Genomic DNA, 17,636 nt, shown 5'->3' with positions numbered 1-17,636 from the left:
TCAGGACACACCAGATTATTTCAACCAAAGAAGTCGGTTTGTTAATAAGACCATACAGAATATAAAATTTCAATCAAGCAAACGGGGAAGTTGGGGCCAATTCCTAAGACATACCCTAACTACCAGATAGGCAGGTTGTTCTTCTGTTAGATGTTAGTCAGCTATTGAACTTATAATAATAATAATAATAATAATAATAATAATAATAATAATAATAATAATAATTTATTATTTGTACCCCGCCCATCTGGCTGGGTCTCCCCAGCCACTCTGGGCGGCTTCCATAAAAAACAAAAATACACTAAAATATCACAGATTAAAAACTTCCCTGAACAGGGCTGCCTTAAGATGTCTTCTGAATGTCAGGTAGTTATTTATTGCTTTGACATCTGATGGGAGGGCGTTCCACAGGGCAGGCGCCACGACCGAGAAGGCCCTCTGCCTGGTTCCCTGTAGCTTTGCTTCTCGCAATGAGGGAACCGCCAGAAGGCCCTCGGCACTGGACCTCAGCATCCGGGCAGAACGATGGAGGTGGAGACGCTCCTTCAGGTATACTGGGCCGAGGCCGTTTAGGGCTTTAAAGGTCAACACCAGCACTTTGAATTGTGCTCGGAAACGTACTGGGAGCCAATGTAGGTCTTTCAAGACTGGTGTTATGTGGTCTCGGCGGCCGCCCCCAGTCACCAGTCTAGCTGCCGCATTCTGGATTAGTTGTAGTTTCCGAGTCACCTTCAAAGGTAGCCCCACGTAGAGCGCATTGCAGTAGTCCAAGCGGGAGATAACTAGAGCATGCACCACTCTGGCGAGACAGTCCGCAGGCAGGTAGGGTCTCAGCCTGCGTACCAGGTGGAGTTGGTAGACAGCTGCCCTGGATACAGAATTGACCTGCGCTTCCATGGACAGCTGTGAGTCCAAAATGACTCCCAGGCTGCGCACCTGGTCCTTCAGGGGCACAGTTACCCTATTCAGGACCAGGGAGTCCTCCACACCAGCCCGCCCCCTGTCCCCCAAAAACAGTACTTCTGTCTTGTCAGGATTCAACCTCAATCCATTAGCCGCCATCCATCCTCCAACCACCTCCAGGCACTCACACAGGACCTTCACCGCCTTCACTGGTTCTGATTTGAAAGAGAGGTAGAGCTGGGTATCATCTGCATATTGATGAACACCCAGTCCAAACCCCCTGATGATCTCTCCCAGCGGCTTCATATAGATGTTAAAAAGCATGGGGGAGAGGACGGAACCTTGAGGCACCCCACAAGTGAGGGCCCAGGGGTCTGAACACTCATCCCCCACCACCACTTTCTGAACACGGCCCAGGAGGAAGGAGCGAAACCACTGTATAACAGTGCCCCCAGCTCCCAGCCCCTCTAGACGGTCCAGAAGGATGTTATGGTCGATTGTATCAAAGGCCGCTGAGAGATCCAGCAGAACTAGGAAACAACTCTCACCTTTGTCCCTAGCTTGCCGGAGATCATCAACCAGCGCGACCAAGGCAGTTTCAGTCCCATGATGAGGCCTGAATCCCGATTGGAAGGGATCCAAATGGTCCGCATCCTCCAGGCATGCCTGGAGTTGTTCAGCAACCACGCGCTCAATCACCTTGCCCAAGAAAGGAAGATTTGAGACTGGGTGATAGTTGGCCATACTGGCCGGGTCTAAAGATGGTTTTTTAAGAAGCGGTTTAATGACCGCCTCTTTCAGCGGATCTGGGAATGTTCCCTCACAGAGGGAAGCATTCAGCACCCCGCAGAGCCCATCGCCCAGCCCTTCCGGGCTTGCTTTTATTAGCCAGGATGGGCAAGGATCCAGGAGACAGGTGGTTGGTTTCACGCGTCCAAGCAGCCTGTCCACATCCTCGGGGGTAACGGATTGAAATTGATTCCATGCAACTTGACCAGACAGAGCTCTAGCACTCTCCCGCCCCGGCACTGCTCCCACGGTGGTGTCTAGCTCCTTCCGAATATGAGTGATTTTATCTGCAAAAAACTTTGCAAAATCGTTGCAGGAGATCTTGGGGTCTTTACAAGGCCCCGGTGGTAAAGGTGGTTCCGTTAAATTACGAACCACCTGAAAGAGTCTCCTGCTACTATTTTCTGCAGATGCAATAGAGGCGGTGAAGAAAGTCTTCTTCGCCGTCGCTATCGCCACTTGGTAGGCTCGACGTTGAGCTCTAACCTGTGTCCGGTCAGATTCGGAGTGAGTTTTTTGCCACCGACGCTCTAGCCGTCTCAGCGATTGTTTCATCGCCCTCAGCTCCGAAGAAAACCACAGAGCTGTCCGGGCTCCATGCAATCGGAGAGGGCGCTTCGGAGCCAGACAGTCGATAGCCCTGGTTAACTCCGCATTCCAGCGGGCCACCAGGGAATCAGCTGAAAGGCCATCAACATGGGATAAAGCATCCCCTACCACTCTCTGGAAACCATTTGGATCCATTAAGTGGCGGGGGCGGACCATCCGAATTGGTCCCACCTCCCTGCAGAGGGGAAGGGTCGCGGAGAAGTCCAGTTGCACCAGGAAGTGATCTGACCATGGCACTTCTTTTGTTTCACTTTTACTTAGTGTCAGATCACCCACGTCACTAGAGGTGAACACCAGGTCTAAGGCATGTCCATGACTATGAGTTGGGCCAAACTTATTCAGGGACAGCCCCATGGAGGCCATGCTTTCCACGAAGTCCCGAGCAGCCCCTTGTAAGGTCGTGTCGGCATGGATGTTAAAATCTCCTAGGACAACCAAACTAAAAGTGATTTGAAATTTCTACAGTTTAAATCCTGGCATTCCCAATTCCTTCTCTCCCTTAATAACTGAAGTGTATTTCGTTCCTGACCATTTCCATAGCCTACTCACATAATGCTTCCGATGTTATTGCACCAGTGGATTCATATAGCTCAGCAGAATATTTGCTTGACTCACCTAAACTTCCTGAAGGTCAGCTATCCACATGGATTCATCTCTCCCTCTCTCTCTCTCTCTCTCTCTCTCACACACACACACACACACAGAGAGAGAGAGAGAGAGAATATACATTCAAACACTGATATATGCTGACTTGCATTGAAAAGAAACACGCATGCGAACTTGTGCTGGTCAGAAGTGATGGTGGCCTTGGCCCTCAGTCCCAGGGCTTGTAGGTATGCATTTCACGTGTACTGTAATGCATGCTACATAGTTGTATAAAATCACAATGGAACATTTCATTACGTCTAAATAATGAAAAGTGCATATTGTTTGAATTACTAACCATTCAAAACATTCAGTACAAGTCACTTGACACTAATTTTCCTGGTCAAATCATTTTTTGAAAGAAGTCTGCCTTGACAAGCAATTTAGTAAGTACCTTTGCAGAAAGAGCCAGGCTTGATGGGTCGTCGCATAAGCTACTTGACATTTGTCCCCAGTCAGACCTGATGCCACATGAAAAATTTACTCTGGTAAAGGGCTCCCAGGAATAAACAGTTCTCTAGTGTTGCTCACAAGGGAATCAGCAAGGTGAGCGGAACTTCAACTTGTCACGGATGCACTGTTCTGACAAACATAAGTAGATGCTAATGGCTAAATCGTGACAGAATAAAGTCCCACAACCATATGGCTAATTGCCACAACAATATCTTCAGTGTTATTAATCAAGTTTTCATAGTGTGCCGTGATAATTGGAATAATTAGAAGCAGCATAGACATTGCTTGCCTCTGCTTGTTTCTCTCTCTCTCCCCCCTTTCCCTCTCCAGACAGGGACTTAGAAGAACCACAATTTCTGTACTGCATTATTTAATGCATATTTTCCAACAAATACTGTAGTTAATGAATTAGCTGTTTATCATCCAAACTCTTTAGTGCCAGCAGGGTTTCTATAGGAATATGTAAGTAACTAAATGACTAAATGATACCACATTTTCCTGCCCAAAAATGTTAAATGCCCAACTAAGGTGCACCCCCCAATCTCTACTAGCTATAGGCAATCTACGTTAGAAAAGTAAGAAAGTGTGTGTGGTGGGTAAACTGTGTTTCTTTGTATAAATAAAAGTACTTCTAGTATAACCCTCCTTTGCCCTGTTAAAAAAGTAATAGGAATAACCTCAAATGCACAAAATTGTGTAGTTAAATTAGCACATTGTAATACCGTCTATATAAAAGACTGTTTTAAGGTTCTCTAATTTCTTCCTTACAAATTTTAAATCCTCACCCAACCTATTTTTAGCGCTGCCAAAAACTACATCTCAAAAAGGTGTACTATGAGATTTCAAGAAGCCCAAAATTATTCTTTACCTCTGACCTAGGGAAGTAAATAAAGCTGCAATTTAGCACTTTTTGCTTAGCAGAGTATTTAAATCATCATCTTTGTACATTTCAGACTGGACTAGCTGTTTACTGAGCTCTCTCTGGAACTGTGTTAGCAATGAGAAAACACCCAGTATTTCCTGGGTACATGCATAAACAATTAGTCAACTGGTCGGTATAACTGGAAGATTGATGATAATGACTCTCTTCATGAATGTATGAAGGCATTTAGCCAAACTAATGGATTGAAATGGACTGCTGTCTATGGCCTTTGAAGGGCAGCTTAATTTAGTTTTAGAGCTTACCATAGGCATAAGATGAAATACTGTGATGACATAAATCTCTCCTATTTCTTCTTTCTGAAATGTTAGCTTTTCCTCAGTTGCGAATTTGCAGAACAAATATCTTTTGAAATGTTCTGTGCTTCATTATAAAGTGGCCTGAACTACCCAAGTCATAACCTGGTTTTGATTGAAGTTCATCAGCTGTTCATCTACAGGGCTCAACTGGAGCTTAATATAATAGTTGTGCTGGACTGGAAATAATCCTTCTCATAGTGAATGTTGTGGGTCCATGTATAGCTGGGAATGTGAGAACAAGGCAGAACATCAAGAATACTGGTCCTTTATGCAGCTTCCTTCATTCTCTGTGCCTATTCCCAAGCAGTAGAGCAGTCAAGTCCAGCCCTCTTGGTCCATACGCTATAAGCACAGAACTGTTTGCAATAGGCATCAAGACCAAGCAGCAGAGTGGTTTATGTGTCCCTACACCTTCCTGGGAAAATGGCAAGAGCTTTTCTGGGCTGGGCCCTGTTCCTCCAGACCAGCCAAAATTTACAGGATTGATCCCTCCAAGACTGAAAAACTAACTTCATTTCTGCTCCTTTTCTGAACATGACTCCTTCAGGATTTTGGAAATAGGTTTTTGGAAACATATTACTAGCTCCTGCATTCTGCCTTCACAAAAGGAAGGAGGAACATTGATTGCTCCAGCTGTGAAAACCTGGTTTGGGCACTTAATAGTTAATGAACAGGTTGTGCCCCCACCATAGCGATGTACTCAAGTGCAGGCTGTTTTACTTTTCCCCATTGAAGTGAATGGCAGGTGTTAATTTGTATGATAGAAAATGAAGAGAGAAATGGGTAAAATATTGGGGTGGCAGATAAAATTTTCCCCTTCTCCCAACAATCAAAAAGCAGGCTCCATCCTTGATTAGGATATAATGATCTGCAGAGACAAATCTATAGCTGAAACATCTTACATTCTCTGTTAAAACCATAACTATTCAATACAATTTTCCTTATCAATCGGAGCTGATTTAGGTGCACAAGAAGCTGACTTATACTGAGTTAAACTATTGGTCCATAAATTGTCAGCAGTGGCTCTCTAGGATTTCAGATGGGAGTCTCCTAGCCCTACCTTGAGATAACATTGATTGAAATTGGGACTTTTCTGTATGTAAAGCAGATGTTGTACCACTAAGCTATGACCCTTTCCCAAATCACTGCTAAATCTGGTTAGGTGAGGAGTACACCCATTCCTATGAAGAGCTTGAAGAGTGATAGAAAGGTTTGTTTTTCCCCTCCACTAAACTCACCCTTCTTGGTGCTTCTGTTGAAAATAATAGCAAACATGGGACAAGGAAACTGAAAAGAGAGAATCAAGAAAAGACACATTGGGTTTAGGGAGGGAGACTAGAAAAAAAGCTTGATTACCAAAACAAGACAGTTGCAGCTTTTTTAATGTATCTGTTCTGCATACCTACTACAGTATCAAGGTAAGATTGCATGTTTTAATTATTTGAGTGAGAGCAGGACGTTTGCAGCTAGATAATTCTTAAGAATGTGTTATCAGGTGTAAAGGAAAATCAGATTTTGGAATTGGCACACAATGGATTGAAAAAAGGACCTGTGGAAGTTAGTGCTGCTTATAGGAAATTGGAATTATTGGAAAAACTGGGATTGATGAGAGGAGTTAAGACCCCCAAAAGCATGGAAATGGTTAGTTATGATATTACAAAGCTGATAAATAAAGGTTGGGGGGGGGAGAGAAGGTAGGCATCAACCAGACATTTTAGGAAGTGTATTATGGTACACAACCAAACAGTGTGGGGCTGTTCTTGGAGAAGAAGACTGAAAATGGGTGATGTGTGTAAATGGACAGCACTGCAGTAATCAAAGATTTTTTTGGGGGGGATCATGTATTTGGAACATAGCTGCTGGGGGGTTATACTGGGGGACAGCATAGGTGCATGCTGTATTTTCAGCTACAGAATAAACAGTTGGAGTTAAAGAATGCAAGACAGGTAAGCGTGGAGAGTATATTTGAAACACACACACAGAGAGATGTTGATTCTTGGGTGGGGTCCAGGCGACCTCTTAAAGTGCTTTATAGTAATACTAAAACAAACCATGAATTAAAACTAGTTATATGAACACTCCCAAATATGGTTTTATCACTTACGATTTGTGCAGTTTTGTTTCTTAGGTGTTGGGCTTTGGAGCTTTGTCTTAAATTTGTAAGTCACTTTGAATTAATTGTATAATGAAAAGCACAATATAAATGTTTAAGAATGTATAAATGTTGTGAACCACCCTGGGATATTCAGATGAAGGACAGTATACAAATTTCAGCCACCATCAAAGTAAAGCCCAGATATGACTATCAGAGTAAAGCTAAAACATACTAAAAAAATCAGTAGCAAAACTGAGAGGTAAGTGTTGCATACTCATCAGCACGTTTTAGAGGATATGCATGGCCAAAAATGTATGTATGTATGTATGTATGTATGTATGTATGTATGTATGTATATACTGTTGCTTGGGGAGTGAGAGTTGGATGTGTGATGGTAAGGTAGAAGCATATGTCAGGTTGGACAAAGCTCAGCCGGGGTGGGAGGGCTATATTATACATATATGGGTGCAGACAGTAACAGGAAGCGATACTGAGTTAAACGTAGGGTGTCAGCTATGGGTGAAATAATTGTGCTTCCCATGGTTTCGTATTCCTCCTCTCAATAACATTTTTCTCTCACAAAACAATTGGCATTCCACGTATCCTATCATTCACACAGTTCCTTGTTTCTGTGCCAATCACTGAAGACTCCTCCCGGTTATTTCATCCATTCCATAAACTCTCCCGGGCACCAACCTTTCACATGACATCCTCTGCCCACACTCCACATTCCATAGATACGGCTTCATTGTATTCTTTCAAAGCTAGTTAGTGGGATCTGCGAATGGCAGTAGAATTTATTTCCAAATTGGCATCGCTGATGAATCTGTTCCTTCCACTGGGCATTCTGGGTCATTAATTTCAACTTGTAAACAAATTCTTATTAAACATTTATATAACAATGACACCAGTTCAAATGCAGTGAGGGAAGGACTGGAGAGAAAAAGAGAAGGAGAAAGGCAAAATATGGGTGCGTGAAGCCTAAATTGTAGGCAGTATAAACCATCTGTACTATTTACGTGATATACATAAGAGCTCGGCTAGATCAGGCCAAGAATTGCATTGTTTTATCACTGATGTGTTTGCTGTCCTGGGCTCCTTTGGGAGGAAGAGTGGGATACACATTTTTATTTTATTATAAATAAATAAAACCTCTCATTCACCACCCTGTTTTCCACAGTGGCCAATCACACTTTTTTCTAGTAAGCCCACTCTCCCCATGCTTTTGTGTTGTCCCCCCCCATCAACTGGCATTTAAGTGTAGACTATTCCCAAAGAAAGGGGTTCCATTTAACTAGCATGTCTTAATTAGCTATTGTTAGACCTATCCTCCTTTAATCTATCTCAGTACTTGTGAGTTAGCTTTCTGTAATAGAATTTGAGTTCTTAGTAATTTCATGTATTTATTTTGTGTAAGCATTGGAAGTGAAGGTTTCTCTATTGCATGCTATTTTTATTTTTCTGGTGATGTTTTTTACAGAATATTATTATTATTTACACAATTTGGAATAGATACTTTGAACTGTAACAAGTGCATGTGGGATGAGTTGGGGGGAAGTCAATATTAAAAATAGATTAGATCATACATAAATGAAGAATATGGAAACGAGCCGGTGTTGGGCATCACAAAAACAAGGACATTGTATGCCTGGTTCCACTGAAGACCAAACGACATTTGAATGAATGTGTATTCTCCCTCCTGGCTGCTTTTCCCCACTGCCCAAGTGTTGTTTACCTTGTGGGGAGGAAAGCAAAGCTCAGGGGCATTTTCAGAAGAAAAACAGCACAGGACCCCAGTCCAAATTGGAAGAACATTTTAGATAAAGGTTTGTTTCCTGCTCTCCCTGCAAAAAATGAACGTGTGCTTAGCAGGTATCTGGTGTCTCTAGCATGGAAGGCCTCACCTATATTGGTAGTAGACTTTTCCAGATGCAAATAGATCAACAATTGGTGTAGAGTCTGTGCTTGTGAATGACATGGAAGCCGATGATGGAAACCTGTTATGCAGAGTCTCTTTGCTGTTACTGTACTGCCTATGTTATCAGTGTGTTCTTACCTTGCAGAGTCCATTAAATTTGCAAAGGAAAGTCAATTGAGTAATGTGAAAGGGGTTGTGGTTGGCTTAAAATGTTTAAGGGAACGAGGGAGATGTATTGTGGGAGAAAGGCATGTTAAGAGCAGGTTCAGAATACCTTGAATCTCAGGTCAAGACATCAGCCCCACTTGATTTCCCAGACATGCCCCTTTATGGAGGGCTAAGACCCTAAAGGACAGTCGTCTCTGCCTTTGAAACCTCAAGAGCCTTCAGCTTTTTGTGGGACCGTTATTGAAAAAGATTATGGATGTAGTACAGAAAACAGCAAGCTGTATCTGAAATGCTTGTTATTCTCAGTCAGAATAAAAATAGTTTACGCAGATAAGGCAATGCATGACTCATTAGGTTCCCCCCTCCACCACCAAAAAATAACCTATGCAGAGGTTTAGTTCCTTATACTGAGTCAAATCATTGGTCCTTTGAGTCCAGTATTGTCTGTCTACCCTGACGGGAAGCATCTCTCTGAGGTTCCAGGAAGATGTTGTTCCCAGGAACTCTTAATAAAAATTATTTCCTTTTAAAGTTTAAATTTGATTTTAAAAATATGTCACTCTTGTAGTTTAAAGTTTCCAGAGCATTTGTTTCTCTGTGTTGCAGGTCATTATTAAACCACTGTCTGTGGGTAGTAATTACAGATTGTTTGGGGATTATGGTTTAATTACATAGAAATCATCTGTAGAACATGGGGTTATGCATTTCAGCAAGGAGATTGTAGTAACTCTTATATTTATTATTGCTTTAAAAACTCCCTTCTGTATTTGCAGTTGGTTGCAATTGCTATGTCGGTGTGGTAAAATACAGATTATTGTGTTACCGAATGTGATAAAAGGGTACACCGTTGTGAGCATAGTAGTCTGCAGGTGTAGCAGATGTGAGGCTGAAATTAACAGGACACGGCTATAATTAAACTATAGACAGCCATCTGAAAAGAAAGGGGCTCCTCTTGTCCAACAGTATCATTAAGTGAAACTTAGATTGTCTCTAAATATTTGAAAGAGCAATAAAAGAGTGTTAATTAGTAAGAAAACACTCCAACTTAGAACTTAATTCCTTAAAGCATCCCTTTTTATGAAGGCAAACTTGCTGAAGTCAAGCCATATGGTAACATAGTTCAGAGACAATAGGGTCCTTGGTTTATGGCTGCTACAAGGGAAATGTTGCTGGAAAAGAACAGATAGCAGTTAGTATACATCCATTTTCAGTTGTGTGAATTGCTTACACCCATTGAGACACAGAGGTTCAGATCATTAATGGCAGCATTATGGTTACTAAAGCAGTCCAGTTCGTCAGCTGTCTGCATCTGTGAAAACAGAATACCTCTGGGGACTAAGACTTAATATTCCCAAGAGAATTTCTAAAAGCAGAATAGAAGAAGAAAGCAGGGAAGCTGATTTTGGTTTGAGCAGTAGAATCCTACATTTACAAACGATTAACACTGCATAATGAAGTGGTAATGAAGAAAAGGAGATTTCTGATAAAAGACTAATAACAAATCCCATTATGCCATGGTGTATTTTTCGCCTTTAAGTGTATTAGTTTTATCCATCCTCTGTCCTGAATTGCATGAGGTCGTTTGTGAATAATGTCAGCTCAAATGCTTCAAGCATTGCTGAGTTATGACTCCTAACAGTTTGTGAAATGTGAAAGGTGGGTGGGGGGGGGGTTAAGGGAAGGCACAAGTGCTACTTAAAGCGATAGACTTCCTGCAGAGTCTGAGTAATGTTTGCGACACTGAAAGGTAATAGTTTCCTGTAGGCTTGTCACTGAGGGGTAATTTCCCACTATTGGGTAAAACACCTTGCACATAATGTTGTTAGAATTAATTGTGCAAAATTAGCTTTGCTCCATGTTTCCCCTGCTTCCCCTATTGTAGCACCTATTCAGATTTCAGAAGTAGATATTCATAGGGAGCCAAAGGAAAGCTACTGTGAGATACGTTTAAAATTACACATTATTGTCTTTTTTCTGTATTCTTCATGAAGTGTTTATTACTCCTAATATGCACACAACAAAATAAACCCTCGTTGAAAGTTACTCCATCTTGCACCTAGTGTTGTTTAACCAGATGGCAGTTGCAACTAAATCCTTAAAGTAAAATTTATAATCTTAAGTGCCCAGTGGTTTCTCTTAATGCCATTTTAAGATTATGGGTTCAGTTCAGACGTTTAAGTTCTTTTAAATCAGAAGGAAGGTGCTTTCCTGCTCAATTCCACTGAAAGCTGTTACAGCTGAGCTCATCCGCGGACTTTTTTGGAGTTGTTATTGCAGCTGCTTCTTTCATTTGCTTATAAAGCTGAAATGATAGGTAAACTGGGACAAAGCTTTTCTAATAAAGCCTATCTGCTAAACAACATTGGAGAGCTAGAGTTTTTAAAGTCTTTCACACACTTCCTTCTATAACCAGGTTAAGATATAATGTAGAACATCGTAAACATATCTATATTAATTTTAATCATAAGTTACTGTGTGTTGGATTTCCCCGTAAACTATTAATTCCCGATCTTTTTGGTTCAACTTTTGATATGTTTTGTTGACTTTATTTGCAGGCGATGGGTAAGGCTTCTATTTGGGCGAGAATTTCCCCTCCAGGACCTTCTTGTCATCTGGGATGCTTTATTTGCTGACAGCATCACTCTCAATCTAGTTGACTATGTTTTCTTAGCCATGCTGCTATACATTAGAGATGCCTGTGAGTATGCATTACATTATACATATAGCCTATATATATATATATATATTTAATGCAATATATTTCTAATTGAAATAAAAAATTAAAAAATCATTTTGATTGGAAGTTGTTTGAAGTTGTTTATAATATATAAGAAAGCAACAACTTTAAAGCACATTTTGGTTTTGGGGATGCTCTTCCTCCTGCTATGCCTCTTTTAAAACACAGAAGTGTAGATTGCATTGCATAAAACAAAGTGGCCAAGGTAAGTATAGAGCTCCACCTTCTGTCACATGTAGTGTATTGAGTAAAACTATACATTCACTACTGACATATTTTATGTATTTCTAAAATAAGGGAAAATGTATTAAAAGAAAATTTATTTTTTACAAAAATTCTCTGCATTTTATTTTATTTTATTTTGCCTTTAACTATGTCACATGAGCACGTAAATTATTTTTGATGTGTATTAGAGTCCCATAAACTTAATTAACACAAAAGTTCAGGGGAATGTTTAGAACAAAACTTTGATTTTCATATAGATAACTATGTGGAGATTTACTCTAAAGCAAAATCTCTATTAAGCAAGTAGGAAGTAGAGAATACTTGGGAAGGTAAAAAAGTAAATGAAATAAATTTGTAATAAAACCACCAATTTATCCTAATTAGTTGAGAGACGTGCAGAACCACAAAAAGGTAAATTAAGCAAATTATGGTTATCAATAACCAGGCCTTCCAGTAGATTGTATTTTAAAGTCAGCCCACCTTTCCAGGGCAAATTTGTATGCATCTGGTAACATTCCAACTGCAAAAGTCTGTGAAGTCTTTGTGAATAAGCCTTTAAAGATTTTGTGTGCGTTAGCTGACTTGCAGGAATCATGCAGAAGTCTCCAGCACACCTGTGGGTACTACCTGAGAGCCAAATCTTGCAAACAATTATTCACACTTGATTCTTTGATAGACTCTGTTGCCTCAAATGCTCCATTCCCAATGATCTGAGATGTTGAGGTTGGCCCAAAAAAAGCATTTGGACTGAAATTCCTGAAACCATTTAAAAATGGGCTTTTTCCAGTTTGTTTGTTTTTTGTTCTTTTTTTTATATAGAGGACATTGAATTGATGCTAATCCATTTTTCTACAACCACCAGATTTTTGAAACTATCAAGTGTTCTTTCTTTTCTCTTCTTTTCCAGTTCATCCCTAGGCTTTTCTGCACAAGGCCTTAGCACTGTTCTAAAGGGGAAATTACAGGTGGACTCTTCCCTCCTCTCTTGCATCGGGGTAGCATATGGCAGCCACTGTAAAAAGACCCCTAAGTGAGGCAGTTGCAATCTGCAAGGGACCTTTTGGCCTTTTTTGTGTCTGTGTCCTATGAAGTTCCTTCCATACGTAGATACATGACCCCCAAAAGGCTGGACCAGACCCTTATTACTTTGGAATTTACAATCTGATTCCCTGTAAGGAACCGCAAAGCAGTTCAGAAGAATTGTGTAAATATATAAATATCAGCATTCAATATAGTACCACTGGTACAAAAACAATACATCCCATCTAAGAGGAACCTGCAACAAAATGTTGCTGTGTATCTTCACCTTCTAACAGTACTGAAACTGTTCAGGGGTTCCAGCCATCCCCACCTTCAGGATACTCCATTCCGTCCTACTGCCATCACTTACTTTCAGGTTTTATTTTCCAATTATCAGTTAATGTTCCATAGCTACTGAGCTTGATTAGTCCTCACTGAGCCGTTTCTTGTGAAGAGAGTTGTTCCCTTAATTTTTATTTTTTTTTACATCACTTGCAGTAGCTAATATAGGAAGTGGCTTTTTTTTAACTGCCAGAACTATGGAATAAATGGAATGCTTAAATATATATATATACTATTACAGTCTTTCATGGGACTAAATGATCAAGCAGGCTGTAAATAGAGCCCATGGCCCAAAAAGTCGTTCTGTGAGCCCAACAGAGCTTTTTAGATTTGTTTTACTAGTTGTCCTGTAAGGCAAGATGACCTTCCACAAGCTCCTTCCTATAGCCTGAGCACCTCTTCAAATCCTAAAGAATGAAAAAGAATATCAAGTTTATATTACCATGTGAATAAAAATATATGTCTTTCTAAGGTATTTTTTTCTGAAACAGTTTAGCCACCTGTTTTTATTTATTATGCTGTATTAAGTTTTTATTGATGTAGGTTTTTTATATCTAATACACCACCTCTAGACTGATGTGAGAGACAGTATAAAAGCATTAATAATTAATTAATTAATTAATGTAGGGCCTGCTTTCTCCTTTCACTTGTTTGCTTAGGCCACCTTATGATGAAACAGACACTTGCACCAATGCCCATCTGGTTCCAGTCTTGCATATCTCTCTCTCTCTCTCTCTCTCTCTCTCTCTCTCTCTCTCTCTCTCTCCTCCCTCCCCCCCCAAATGTGAAAGCATATAAGGAAAGCAGTGTGCAGCTAGATGGCCACTGCCTCATAGAGTCCTGCACTATAGTGCCTCTCAACTTGCAGAGGAAAAGGATTATGACTAAAAGACCAAATGGAAGTGTGGGTGTATGGAGGCTAATTTGTAAGCGAGTACTATGGGTGAACAATGGGACGCGGGTGGCGCTGTGGGTTAAACCACAGAGCCTAGGACTTGCCGATCGGAAGGTTGGCGGTTTGAATCCCCGCGATGGGGTGAGCTCCCGTTGCTCGATCCCTGCTCCTGCCAACCTAGCAGTTCGAAAGCACGTCAAAGTGCAAGTAGATAAATAGGTACCGCTCCGGCGGGAAGGTAAATGGCGTTTCCGTGCACTGCTCTGGTTCGGCAGAAGCGGCTTAGTCATGCTGGCCACATGATCCAGAAGCTGTACGCCAGCTCCCTTGGCCAATAAAGCGAGATGAGCGCCGCAACCCCCAAGTCATCTGCGACTGGACCTAATGGTCAGGGGTCCCTTTACCTTTACCTTTACTATGGGTGAAACTGTAAAATGGGACTAGCCATGGTGGAGCCTTCCAGTTGTTGTGGGCTACAACTCCCATTATCCCTAGCTAGCATGGCCAGTGGTCAAGGATTATGAGAGTCATGGACCACAGTATCTGGAGGGCCCCACATTGGCTACTTCTGTTGTAGAGTGTGTGCTGTGATGCAGTAGTTAGCCGTTAGCAAAGGGTGCCTTAATTTAAACTGTTAATGCTTTTGGCACGTAAGTTATAAGTGATTTAATTACTCTCTTAATCTGAATATTTTTTAAAAAAATTAAAATTATATAGGTTGTGGAGATTGCAAATGATGTCTATATGCTATGTTTCTAAAACCATAGTCTTCCCAGATTTGTTAATCTAGAGTTAGAAGTTTGTATTTTTAATTTTGCTCCACACCAATACAACTATTCTTAGGATGTTTTAAGCCTTCTAGACATATAATTGCTCACTTATGAGCTAGATGTCTTTCTTTTTCAAAAAGAACCTTGTAGTAGAAATATTCCCCCCCCCCAGCTATATTTCCAGGTATTTGCCTATATCTTTCAAAGAACTGATATAAATGAGAAATGATTCTGGTATCCAAATGTATCAGCTTCACTCCACTGATGTTGCAACATACTGTTTCCACCAATTTGAATTCATAAGGGTGTCTGCTTTTTTTCCAACCTTGAAGATGAAATAGAACTAGAACAAAGTATTATATAAAGGAGTGTCTGTTTTTGTCTTACACATGTAAGGAAAGTAGCTATCACAAAAAAAGACCCCAAAAAGTTTTCACCTCCCATTTGCCACCCCGTTTAAGATAATAGGTTGGTTTTGGTCACATAATAGAGAAATTTCATTTCTTCTGTTTGTTGCATTTACCTATAATTTATAATAGCAAATACCTACGATCAATATTTTAATGCTCATTATTGAATCAAATCACACTTCGTCTTTTTCCCCCCAAAAAGAAACAAATAAAAAAGTCTAAAATCTGGCTTGAAGAAAATACATCAGATGTTGTCTTACAAAATCCATTTAGGACGAACTACTCCCAGCATTCTTATTTATTTTAAGAAAGTATAAAGAATCCTTATCACAACTGCCTTATACTGTGTTACGTTTGATTTGATTGGTTCTATATAATGCATGGTCCCATCTATTATACTCGGCAGAAAGAACTCTTGACTGAGCCCATTGTATTGCATTCATTACGCTAACTTCAAAGAGAAGAGAGAAAAGCAGGTATCTGAACATGAACAAGAAAAACAAAAGGAAAGGAAAAGAAACAGGCAGAACAGATAAAAAATGAGTAGGATAAGTGAGTGCTTTACAAATGAAAGCAGATGTATAAAATTACAAGCTGTCGGATCAGCAACGGAAATGAAGATGATAAAGTGGCTCCCTACACAGATTATAATTATTCATTTTGCCCAGTCCTGAATCTTTTCCTCATAAACCTCTTCAGGGAAAGATGGGAAGCTACCAAAGGATATGAGATTGACTCACATGGAAGCGGGTGCAGGGAAGCTGTTTAGTAAGTCTCTAAGGCCATAAAGCAGTCAATATATTTTGGATTTCTTTTTTTATCAATGATTTTTGCCTTGTGTTGCAAGAACATTTTTCACAAAGGCTTTTAATTAATAAAAATGATATTATTTCTAAAACTGTAGTTCTCAAAATTGTAAACTTGCACTATCTAAAATATATTTATTATTAATAGCAATTTAGGTGAGCAATTCAAAAATAATTGGCACTCCTTTGACAGCTCCAGTAGATGGATTGCCAAGATTTAGATGGTGCTAAAGAAATGAAGTAGTTTACATAGTCTTGGCAGAAAAGATTTATTTAATTTCACCCATAATTAAGTTCATCACATACCCAGAAAGGGACAGTTGTGTGCTAACTAGACGGAGGTTAGATAATGGAAATTTAATACATCCTATTAAAATATGTAGCAAGCTTTTAAGAGGGGCCAATAAGTGGTTCTCTAAGCTAATTTAGAAGGGACATGGGTGGCACTGTGGTCTAAACCACTGATCTTAGGGCTTGCCGATCGGAAGGTCAGCAGTTCGAATCCCTGCGACAGGGTGAGCTCCCGTTGCTCGGTCCCTGCTCCTGCCAACCTAGCAGTTTGAAAGCACGTCAAAGTACAAGTAGATAAATCCTCTGGCGGGATGGTAAATGGTGTTTCCGTGTGCTGCTATGGTTTCGCCAGAAGCGGCTTAGTCATGCTGGCCACATGACCCGGAAGCTGTCTTTGGACAAACGTCGGCTTCCTCGGCCAGTAAAGCAAGATGAGCGCCGTAACTCCAGAGTCGTTCGCGACTGGGCTTAACTGTCAGGGGTCCTTTACCTTTAAGCTAATTTCAGGATTAACATGTTTGGGAAACAAAGCAAAAGCTGTAAATCAGCCCTCAACCATTTGAGGCTATGTTTAACTAAAGAGAGAGAGGAGCTGTATACTATTTGGTAACAATAATTTTTTTCCAGAACCCACAAATTGTGCTTAGAATGATTACTTTTATGTTAAACTGAGAGAAAAAAAAATCTTATCATATTTCCTATTACTTTTAGTGATATCAAGTAATTATCAGACCTGCTTGGGACTTTTGATGCATTATCCTCCAATTGGAGATGTCCACTCATTGATCTTGAGAGCTCTGTTTCTCAGAGATCCAAAGGTAAGTCACTTCAAAATCTTTGCAGTTGAGGCACATCCCAACTGCTTTTAAAACACCGTTACAGTCCTTGTTTAATGCATGAGGAGAGGGAAGAGTTAACAGTGGAGGAAATTGTCATTTCAAAAAGAAGCATCTAGGCTCAGACTCATAGAGAACTTGCATTGTTTTGACCTAGGCCCTTGTTGTCAGCTTCTAGCTTTGGATGGCAAAGTGATAGCTCCGAGTTGCTCACTAAGGGCCATTCAGAATGAATGCCCAGAAAACAGAGGAGCAAATCCCACCCTTTTTTCTTTTTAAATTTGAGGTCACATGCCCTCACACTGTATCTCCAGCATTTTGAAATGTAATCTCAAGTGGCAATGTTTTCTCATGCTACCAAGCATAGCCCCTCTTGCATTACATTTGACAAGGATATATCAGAGGGGAACCCTTTGGATCCAACCCATCTTATTTAAGGTCCCAAACTGGTTTTAGTATTTTCATTGTAGGTGTTGTGTTCTAAT

At 40.6% G+C, this 17,636-nt stretch overlaps 1 protein-coding gene across 10 annotated transcripts in view; it reads left to right on the top strand.

The window, feature by feature from the left end:
• The window catches only part of TBC1D5 (TBC1 domain family member 5), a 252,557-nt gene that overhangs the window by 180,471 nt on the left and 54,450 nt on the right, over nucleotides 1-17,636 (top strand). For all 10 annotated transcript variants that reach the window (XM_079947228.1, XM_079947229.1, XM_079947230.1 and 7 more), the window contains 2 exons: nucleotides 11,375-11,517; nucleotides 17,027-17,133. In XM_079947228.1, coding sequence (XP_079803354.1) covers nucleotides 11,375-11,517; nucleotides 17,027-17,133 — 250 coding nt within the window. The remainder of the gene's footprint in view (nucleotides 1-11,374; nucleotides 11,518-17,026; nucleotides 17,134-17,636) is intronic.

This window comes from Podarcis cretensis (assembly GCF_951804945.1).
Source record: "Podarcis cretensis genome assembly, chromosome: 12".
In the NCBI taxonomy this organism is placed as follows: domain Eukaryota; kingdom Metazoa; phylum Chordata; class Lepidosauria; order Squamata; family Lacertidae; genus Podarcis; species Podarcis cretensis.
The sequence above is the reverse complement of the archived record's forward strand: the minus strand, read 5'-3'. Positions and strand labels throughout refer to the sequence as shown.